This window comes from Aphis gossypii, chromosome 2 (genome assembly GCF_020184175.1).
Source record: "Aphis gossypii isolate Hap1 chromosome 2, ASM2018417v2, whole genome shotgun sequence".
Lineage (NCBI taxonomy): Eukaryota > Metazoa > Arthropoda > Insecta > Hemiptera > Aphididae > Aphis > Aphis gossypii.
The window spans coordinates 87,336,017-87,347,481 of NC_065531.1; the positions used below are offsets into that span (position 1 = coordinate 87,336,017).

At 29.7% G+C, this 11,465-nt stretch overlaps 2 protein-coding genes across 4 annotated transcripts in view; both read right to left on the reverse strand.

Annotated features, from left to right (window-relative positions):
• The window catches only part of LOC114119754 (protein CBFA2T1), a 57,271-nt gene extending 46,238 nt beyond the window's left edge, over window positions 1–11,033 (reverse strand). The window contains exons 1-2 of one of the 3 annotated variants that reach the window (XM_027981451.2): window positions 10,906–11,033; window positions 1,957–2,038 (exon numbers count right to left, since the gene is read on the reverse strand). Coding sequence is in view for 2 of the 3 variants with exons in the window: in XM_050202206.1 (XP_050058163.1) it covers window positions 764–958 (195 nt within the window). In the remaining variant the exon portion in view is untranslated. Of the gene's footprint in view, window positions 1–23; window positions 705–763; window positions 974–1,956; window positions 2,039–10,905 lie in introns of those variants that run through there. The other 2 variants (XM_050202206.1, XM_027981442.2) reach the window with 2 other exon arrangements.
• On the reverse strand, window positions 6,334–9,103 carry LOC114133123 (tigger transposable element-derived protein 4-like). The gene is made up of 2 exons (XM_050200276.1): window positions 7,721–9,103; window positions 6,334–6,348 (listed from the first exon to the last, which is right to left on the reverse strand). Exons 1-2 carry the CDS (start codon window positions 9,101–9,103, stop codon window positions 6,334–6,336), a joined length of 1,398 nt encoding a protein of 465 aa, XP_050056233.1.
• Window positions 11,034–11,465: the final 432 nt, after the last annotated feature.

Sequence of the window (11,465 nt, forward strand, 5' to 3'; positions counted from 1 at the left end):
AAAATACGTAAAACAGATCTCACCTGCCGGCGCGCGTTGCTGCAATTATTGTCCATCGCCAACGAATCGAACCTTTGAAAACCACTTGCCCTCATGGTGTCTCGATAGTTGCGATACATATAATTGATAGCAATATTGCAATAATATTATATGAATATATCCTACGCGAATGTTCTATGATAAAAATGTTAGATTTTATGACAGCGACGGTCGACGGACGGACCTCGACTGCAGTTGGCGACGGAAACAGAAATTATGATGGCGACTGTTCTTATATTTTTGGCGTGCGTAAAAAGACCTCGCTGACTCAGTTGAGCTTACCGTCCCTATCATGACACAAGTACTCGGCTGCGAGTTTGATCAATTGGCGCGTTTGTATACCGCGAGGCAGCAGCAGCACGTGCTGCGTTCGTTTCTTCCGCTCACCCCTCACTTCACCGCACGACCATCGTCCGACACTTGTTACAATAACATCGCGCAGACACCTGTTCAAACGCCTTGCGCGTTAAAATATTGTGGCGCTCTATACAGCGAAACACATGCATCCACCCTGAAACCCAGTCACCTACCCACCCACCTACCTAACAACCCACCAACGGATTTGTGCGACGAGATCTATAATATACGAGTTACCTATACATCGTCATCGATGTTTTCGCGATAACTATATAGGTATAATATCCACTCCAGATCTTCATATGTAAAACTACGATGATGATAATAATAATAATAATAATTATATTATATGGTATAGTAGACTTACGAATGTCGGGGTCGGGGGTGAACGAAACTTAAAGTGACGTGTATTGTTGTAGTCTGAGGATCGCGTGACGACGTCGGCGGCGGTGAAAGTGCTCGTGACTACCGGCGTACACGGTGTCGGGGCGCGTAATGCCGCCACGGCTGCTGTCCGTCCACGGCGGCGGCGACCCGCGGGACGCTGTCGCGCGCACCGCATATATACGGACGATAAGTTTTGCCGCGCGACGCGCGCCGACGCGGAGCGAACGTGTATAATACACCACGCGTATATTATTTTATATTAACAGCGGCGAAATAATTTTCATCTCTCAGCCTTTCCACCCACCCAGTCACCCATTTCTCTCACCCACTCAGACTCACTCTCTCTCACCCTCTCTCACTCTTTCGAAAACAGCAGCCGGTCCAGACGCAGACACGTAGTGTATAAATGTATATAGATATATATATATATATTTATATGTACCTCGCTATATAGTATATAATATCAGTATATACCTCTGCCATTGACATTGTTAATTAAAACCGCGGGATTTTATCAAAACTACCACTACTACCACTACCATGGTATACGCGTGTATGTGTGTGTACACAACCCAACCACTGCAGCCTGCCGAGCCACTGATATACGCATATTGTGTACGACGTATACGATGAGAAGTATATAGCGCGCGGCGCTGGGAAAAGCGCTTATCACAGACGTCACATGCACGATCAAGCCCGCTCTACCCGCCGGCCGACGAATGTCGTCACGTCGTCGTCCGTATATAATAATAATTATTATTATTAGTAGGTAGTATGTACACTGTACAGTATGCGCATTATAATAATAATATTATTATTATTATTAATGCTGCATATTACCTAGCTATATAATTTTATGATGACGATAATATTTGACCTGACGACGTATCGAGTAGGTAACGATAAAACCAATAGCTTTGAACGAGCAATAGCGCAAATAGTGACATCACAGACTTTGTGCTTAGGGGCCAGCTAATTGCGATGCAGAATTCAATTTCAAAAAAAAAAAAATAGTTTTTAATAATATAACGGGTCGTTTTAATATTTCAATAACTACTGGTTTGTAATGTATACTCTATAAGACGTCAAACTAATATCGATTTAGTCAAAGTGAATAGGTAATCATCATCTTATCTAGTAATTTTAGAAATAAATCGGTTTTTATATACTCACTGAGTATGTGATCTTGATCCATTACTTCAGCATTTTTTTTTTTTTTGTAAATGCGTAGATTCTCCGTTTCTTTTATAATATTCTGAAATGTATAATACTATAATGTTTCCTTATATATATATACAAATAATACAACTTATTACTAAAAATAATGTTTATGTTATTATAATCGCTCAGTATACAATATACAGAACTAGATTTGGGGAAAATCAAGAAGCCCTAGGTTCTTGGCTTCCACTGTGTGTAAATTTTTTATTCAAATATACAACATATTATAACAAAAAATATGGTGCTTAATAGGTACAATAATGTTCGATTACCCATATTGCAAAAAATTAATTTATTGTAAAATAAATACTTACTAACAAGTATAATAATAAATGTTTGTAACCGACAGTTAGTGACGTGTAGAGTATTGTTAATTTCTACCGAATATGGTCAATAATTCAATATAGATGACATGGGTTATAGTTTTACCAAATTAAATTTTGAAAATTTAAAATAATCTAAAATATTTATAATTAATTAACTTCTGGTTTAAGTCTATGCCATATTTATTATTTACGTTACATAGATATTTTAATTTTATTTTTTAGCATTATTTTTTTAAATTACACAATCCATAAATATACTTTTGCAATAAGCGCAAGTGTTGTAAAATATTAGTGGCTTTATATATTATACAAAAATTAAGATACCTTCTAATGAAAATACTTCGAAATGAGTGATACAGATAGGTATCAAAATTAAAAATAAACATTATATAGGTTATAAGTAAAACAAATTAAGCACTAAAATCAATAAATTGAGACTATATATTGTAATCATTACATAATATAGTAACGCGTACATACCTAGGTATTTTAAACATACTATACTCGTTTTCATAATGTTTTTATTATTTTAATTTAGATTTTTTCTAAGTTGAAATATCCATACAAACAAAAATTGTATGTTGTAACCATCAGTGTAAATTTAAAATTGGAAACTGTTTTTCTATACTTTCTGATACATAAAAAAAAATCATCAAGTATTTTAGTATTTTTAAGCTTTTCTTTAAATGAACACTCAAATTTTACATCATGAATTTCATGACCATCCGCTTAGTGTTTACTTTATTTTTAATTATTTTTCTTATAAAAACAACTTAAAATCCTATATTATGTTAATTTGCATACGTAAACTAGCAAATTAAGCATTATTATTTTATTATCATGCACATATTTTCACAAAATGATTTTTAAATTTATTAAATATTATTTTACAAATTAATGTTTATTATTTTATTATAATATTACACTTATAAAAATATAGGTTAGGACTTAGGTTAGGTTATATTTATAGGTCTATATTTTAGATGATGTATTAATTGAACGATTTGAACGCATAAAATAATAATTATAAATTATTTCTAAAGAGACATGCTTTATAGAAGAGCTTAAGATTTTAAAGATGCTCTTGTTTGATAAAATAATATCAATAATATTAATAATATAGAGTAAAGCATATAAATTAAAAAACATAACATAAATACATAATAAATTGTATCATGATATTTGAATGGCTAGATCATTAAAAAATTACACAATGTCTAATTTAAGTACTCGTTCAATTCATTAAAAAGTTTCCACTTGATGAATTTTTTTAAAGTCGTATAAACGCTATCCATTTCATAAAATATCTAACTATTCGAGAAAAGGTTGATTTCACAAAGTGGCTACTGTCTACGACACATATTATACACATATAATAAATAGTTGTTTGTATAGTCTTTCCGTTATTATTTATTTCGATTGTATATAATTATGTGTTATATATGAAGGTTTGCTATAATAACTAATAAGTATTATGTCACGACTTACCACATTTGTATGTGTGATTACCTAATTCAGTAAATAGATACAAATGCGTGTGGGTGATGAGTCAAAATCAATTTATTAAATAAAGCGATTGTTGTACACTATCGACATTTTTAATATAGGTATAGAGTCTTACGTATAATATACACATTTTATACACTAAAAGGAATGTTGAACGTAAAAAATATTGATTTTACAATAAAAAGTTTTTTTTATATTGAAATACGCTTTATTGTATTTTAATAATTTATGTTTTTTTTTAATTTCACGTTTTTTTAGAAACTTATTATAATTTTAAAGAATTACAATAACAATAAAATATCACAATACTCGCGGTAAATGATCAAAGAAAATTAGTTAACCATTTATACGTTTATGTGCCAGAAAATAAAACACTCAATGAGGTTTATACTTAATAACAAAGTTCTGATTTTTAAATTTTTTAATAACGTAAAGCAATAGATTCATAAATATTTTAAATATAGTAAATATTAAATAATGATTATTACTTATTAAATTTAACATTAAATAGTAACAATTAAAATTTAAAAGTGTCTAAATAAATTACTTGACCAAGTAACTATATTGTGTACAAGCAAATTTAATAAAATTAAAAAAAAAACGAAAATCTCGATTTTTAATTTCTTAACTTTTTGTTATAAATATCATCCATGATAGAAATGTTTTAAAATCATTTCATGCACATATTTATTTTAATTAATAAATACATATTATAACATTTATATCATAGTCAAGTTATCAAATAAACTTTTCAGTTGTTTGTTAATAATAATTAACTATAATTTAACATTTACAAAGGATTATAATAACAACAGTACATGTTAAATACCAAACTAGTGAAAATGAAACTATACATATGTTGTACTAAAAATAGAGGTTTAAATACTGGAAAATAATGTTTTCCAGCTTTAAATAATTTACAGAGCTTTGTCTAACTAAATTTTACGCTTATACAGAAATAATCTTTTATACAGAGAACTGTGTCCAACCATGTTATGATAATATTATTTATTTGAATTTACTAACTGAGTGTTCACTATATGATTTGAAAATATACTATAATTCCAGAGGAAATTGTATAGGAGGTAATTTTATTAGTTTGATTGAAAAAAAATATTATTACTGAATTTTTATTTTACCGAAGGTATACTTAATGAAAAATAAAAACCAATTAAGATTTAGATTTGAAAAAAATCATTTAGAATTCATATACATGTATTGTATTAATTCCATAGAATTTTTATTCGTTCTTTACGTAAGATGTTTAAGTTTTTTTATTAGTAGTGGAGACTATATAGGCATCCAAACGGCTATGGGATTAAATTCATAGTAAATAAATAAATACATGTTAATATAGTACAGATAAAATATATTCAATTATTAATTATTACCAATACATATTATAATGTATTAGTAAATTAAATAATGTGTTATCATTTACTAAATTCATTGCGATAGCGTTATCGATGTCCTCATTAGTAATTATTAATAAATTTATTAAACTTTCATAAATTGTTTTTTCTATACAAAATAGAAATTTTTGGCCACATTTAAGTCTTGGGTCCATTATTTATATGGTTATTTGACCAGAGTTCATAGGTCACATTGAAGAATTCAGAGCCATTTTGTTGCACATAAGAATTTAATATAAACATAAAATATTATATAATATGTTATTTACCAGGATGCTTAAAACGAGAATAAATTCAAAATTACAAATTATCGATTTTGAGTGAGTTGTTTTTCCTTTCTGCCTGCATAATATACAGAAAGAGAGACAATATCAGTTGCGTACACAGTGCATGCGTCATACGCGATATAATATTATATTTAAGGGAACAACTAAAAACGGGTTAAGATCGTTAAGTTCATATGCGCGTGTACACACATTCATATATATATATATATATTCGTTGCTCATTTGACATAAGCGGCTTGTGCGCGGCATATAAAACACACATGTCGGACGGAAAATTTGTAACGTGCCGCAGCGCGCGTGTGACCGGAGCTGTGCGGCAGCTGCATGCTATACCGAATATAAAGCCCGCCGCCGCCGCCGCTACTTCGCAAGAGAGCTTTGTACTTTTGGAATATTGTCGCAGCTGACTACGGAGTAATACGCGGCACGAAAAGTTTGGAACGCAACATGCTCGACTAAAACGAATTATGTATTATATATCATATTATAATAATATTATTGTTATTGTTATTGTTATATTGCGAAAAAAACATGGGTGGTTGCTCGCATGATGACGGTTTCCCGAAATATTATATTTTACACATAAAACAAAATGTTTAGTTTATCATTAGTGTCTGGGGTTTAGTGTACGTGAGGAATACCTTTTAAAAATTAAATCGATTCGGCATACAAAAGTTCCTCCATATAATATTATCATCGTTAGTAAAAAAACAACTTATTATAACATATTATTATATGTACATCAAACTCATAATAGTTATATGTATATAATATATACATACAATATTATATAATATGTCATTTACCAGAATGCTTAAAACGAGAATAAATTCTAAATAACTAATTATCAATTTTGAGTGCGTAATGCGTATACGTACCAGTCGATGATCGTAATTAAACGTAAGACACTAATTATTTAAAAAATTATTAGAAATAGTTTTTTATATAATTTTAAGTCTTTAATAAAAACATTTTTTCTAATCTTTATTTTTGAGGCTAAATTTTTAATTCCTTATTTATATATAAGCAAAATATTTTTTGGAGTTCTTCAATATATAAAAATCAAATTTTGAATGAGTAATTTATGAGTTATAAGTATATTAACGTTTATATGAGGTAGAATGGAATAAGACACTCCAGAAAATGTTTAGCAGTTTCGCTAATAAACTAATTAACTATCTATTTGTTTGAAATTCGATTTTTATAAATCTAAATAGGAACTCCTAAAAATATTCTTCTTCAAAAAAAAATATTTTGTAAAATTAATATTTTCAAAGGAGTTGGTGTTTTCTGAAATATTAAGTGTCTTTAAATGCATTACTCTATATGGACGTTTAGTGTATAATATATTATGTATACATAATTTAATGTTTTTGTATTGTAAAGAAAAACACATATATTCTTAAATTAAATAAGATACTAGCATACTTTGATGTCTACATCAATATATTTTTTTTCTAGAATTTTAACGTATTAAGTATAGTTTATAATAAAATAACCTTAGCCTTCGATGGCTCGATTGAATAAAAATAATGTTAATTCATTATTATTTTATAGTTTTAATTAATAATGTCCGCTGAATTTAATCATTTTTTTAAAACGGTTTTCATGTACATATTTATTTTATTTTAATGAATCGCTTTAACTTGAACGTCCCAAAGCGTTATTTCCGTGCAACGAGTAAATGATTAAAATATCAGGCATGCTATTACTGTATAATGTATATTATATAAATAAATTATTATTACGAGTAATACCATAAAATATATTTCTTTTACAAAATTTAAAATAGTAATACATATCTAATACAGTAAAACTCGCTTAAGACGCTCTTTAAGGGACCAGCTCTCTAAAACGTCTTATGCGGGAAAGCGTCTTATGCGGGAATGAAACAAAATGATGTGGTTGAAATATCGAGTTTATTTTTTTATTATTAAACATAATTTAATGAGAAATACACTTAAAAATTAATTATAATTACAATATACATACATACTTATATTTTTGTGCTACTGAATTTAATTTAAAAAAATATTATTATTACATACATATTTTATTATTGTTTATTAAAAAAATGATCTATTTTTGATTGTTTAAGGTTCTGACAATGTGTTTCAGCAAGAAAGTTTTCAATTTTATTAAGACAACCTAACATTTCTTCGGAATTTTCAACACAGAATAATACTTTCCGAATTTCCGATAAATGTTGCAAACCAGTAGTTATTGTAGGAGTAGATACTGGAAAGTCTTGATCTTCTTCTTCTTGATCGTCGTCTTCTTTCTCATTGTCCACTAAGTTCGTATCAGCGATTATTTCATCTAAAGTCCGAGTGCTACTGGTTACGAGTTCATCATCTACTGTTGCATAATCAGCAAAATTTTGCAGAAGCTGAAAGTCCTCTTCTTTTAAAGGTGAGCTATCAGCCTGTTCAGAGTTGTTCAACATACCAAATGCAGCTTTCCGAAAACAGTTTATTATTACATCTGGTTTAATTTCATCCCAAGCGGCACTAACGTAATGTATGGAGTCCAAAACGTTAACTTTAGTTGAAATTTGGTTGGTACTCTCCATGTCTCTCAAGTACCGCTGAACTAACTTTTTTCGGTACTTTTGTTTTATCACTTTAATGATACCCTGATCTAGGGGTTGTAACTTAGATGTAGTATTTGGTGGAAAGAAAACAAGTTTTATATTGGTAGTAGGGATATCTTTAGGGTGAGCCGGACAATTGTCGACGAATAGAATAATTTTTCTCTTTTGTTTACCGAAAAATGCATCTAGCTGTTGAATCCAGTTTATGAATAGTATTCCTGTCATCCAAGCACGACTTTGAGCAAGGTATTCACATGGAAACGTACGAACATTTTTGAAACAGCGAGGAGACCTACTTTTTCCAATGACGACCAACTTCAATTTATGGGTTCCGGTAGAATTTGTACATACTAAAACCGTGAGACGTTCCTTGCTCAACTTTCCACCATGGCATGTCTCATTTTTAAAAACAAAAGACTTATCTGGCATAAGCTTAAAAAACAATCCGAATTCATCAGCGTTGTATACATCGTCAGGAGCATAGTCACGCAGTAATGAAGGCAACACGTTATTTTTCCATGAAGCTATATCATCATTATTAACAGATTCAGCCTCACCTGATATTTGCCGGTACACAATGCTATGCCTACTCCGAAATCTATCCAGCCAACCAGTCGATCCACTAAATTCGGTTAAGTTGAGACGTGCGGCAATCTCCATCGCCTTTTCCGTGATTATACCTCCATTTATTGGATAATTTAAACTACGAGCTTGTTGAAACCACTCCAATAAAATATTTTCCAACTCTTCATACTTCCCGTGTTTTAATTTTTGTCGTTTGCTGCCACCTAACAAGCTGCTTTGTTCTATTTCATGTCTGTTTTTCAATAAAGTTCTTAAAGTGGAAGGAGGTATCCCCAGTTCATTAGCAATATCTTTTTGTTTTTTTTTCTCAGCCAATCCTTCATCGTACTTTTTCAAAATGTTGAGTTTGTCCGAAATCGTTAGCGCTTTACGTTTTATACCACTAGCCATAACGAAATTACGGTTATACACATGCGAACGAACAGCACTTACTAAATCTCATAAGACGATGAAATACAGTAAAACTGTTATAATAAGTAATGATAAAATAGGTATAGCGATAAAATAAAACGATAAGAACACGTATAATACTAAAAATTCTATTTTTATTTTCACAAAACTACTAAAATTTATCGTAATCTGCTGAAAAAAAGAGCGTTTTACCCGATTAGACAGAGAAAAACTGAGCGTCTTAACAGGTGATTTTTACATTGACTAGTATAGGAAATGTCTAGGGACCGACTAAAAACAGCGTCTTATGCGGGAAAGCGTCTTAAGCGAGAGCGTCTTAAGCGAGTTTTACTGTATTAATACATGTACATTTTTAAATTGTGTATGTATAATATTGTCTTAATATCAAATGTACACAATAATCATATCTTATATAAATTAATAAATATGGTTGAAAAAATTACCCATTAATAACGCTTTCTATTATTTAAATTATAAATTATTAATTATTGTAAGAGATTGTATCATTTGTATCATTTATGTTTAATGCGTATGAGGATTACCATCAGGAATTGATATTGAGAATACGTTTTGAGTTAGTGGATTTGGGTGTGAAATGGGACAGATGACAGTGGCCGTTTTGTCGTGGCCATTTCGCGGTAAGACATTTCGCCGTGAACCGTTTAACAGTTAGGATCCTTATATCACCGTTTATCCTTTCTTTTACCGTGGTCAAAAAATTGTGTATAAATTCAAATAACCTTAAATTCACCCTGTATAATGTTATATGTAGAGGTAGACGCTATGCACGTTTTCCACCTGATATTTGGAACCTTTATAATAGAGTTTTAAATCCCAAATAATAATCACGCAGAAGCTGCAAATAGACGATTTAATGTTGAATGGGAGTATGCTATCCGCCAATCTAGGGTTTTATTAGTTATTTAAAAAGTTCAATCTAGCCATGATTATTTCATTTTCAGTTCACTGCAGGAAAAAGTCCACCCAAAAAATGTAAAAAAATGATCTAGATAAGCATTTTGAAAATAGTACAATATGGCAATAAAAATTGTATTTCATATTTAAAAGGCATGGTATCGGTATGTAATATAAATCCCAACGGTTAATTACTTTTCTGAGGGTAATGCTTTGAAAATATTGAATTTTATTTATATTTGTTTTTTTTTCATTCCCTCACAATGATATCTGTAAGTTAACATTGATTTTCAGAGAGTTTATGCATAAAATATAAGTAGTTTAACTTTCACGGAAATGTGCTGTTAACTACACAAACATTTTTCTGTATGTTTTAATTATTTGGTTTTTTAATGTTACTTAGATTGTCCATAGTTAGATTTAATGTACTAAACCTAAGTTGAACATTGATCTACAATTATTATACTATTGTTTATTATTACTGAAGGAAAGGTGATTGGGATACTATAAAGAGTACAATTAGAATATTAAGGGGCTAATTTTAGAATAAAGATCGTACGAGTAGATTTATTTTAGTTTACTTTGAATCACAATTTTTTAAATCAGTCTTCCATAATGTTAAGATGATTTTGAAGATATAAAGAGGCTATATAAGGATCAGTATTAATTAATACTAACTTTTTGTGATCTGTATACTCCGCCACTGATATATTTAGCGTAGTAGGTCGATCAGACAAACATAATATTTTAATAAGAACATAAAAAAGCGAGGTCAAGTGGGTGCCGTTCTGCTGTACATTAAGTACACAACAGATTATAATAAAATTTACCATTATTAAAAAGATTTACAAAATATATGTACATACCTACTTGTTGTAGTAGTCGTTTTGATTTTGACGTTTGTATCCTTTGAAGAAAATGGTAGCCACAAAACCAATTTCCTATGTGCCATTATTCGTACAAATGTTTTCTATGACACTACTAAACAAGCATCCTAAGCAAATAATAACATATATAATATAATACATAATACATATATTTTATATAAATTTATAAATTACTCATCTAAACAGGTCGTCAGGTTTTAGAACTCATGTTTAGAGCTGATGAAAACTAAAAACAATAAATTTCATTTTCATATATATTTTTATAATTTAAAACATAATATCTTGAAATTCACTTATCATGGTATATAATTATAAATTATTTTTGTTTGTTTAAAAGAGTATAAAAATTTAAAACTTCTGAATAATTGCCATTTAAAATAATTATGTATGCGCTCTACTAAAAAAACCCTCCACAGGTTGTATTAATCACCATACACATTGCACGAGCAGATTGTTAGAAATAAAGCAATAAGATATTTAGGTTTAATTAAGCTTAGTTGTACTATTTTTTTTACGACCCATTTAATTATTCGCATGTT

What these genes read in the sequence shown, in the direction of transcription:
- LOC114133123 (XM_050200276.1), bottom strand. Translation starts at nt 9,103, where the DNA reads ATGGCTAGTGGTATAAAACGTAAAGCGCTAACGATTTCGGACAAACTC.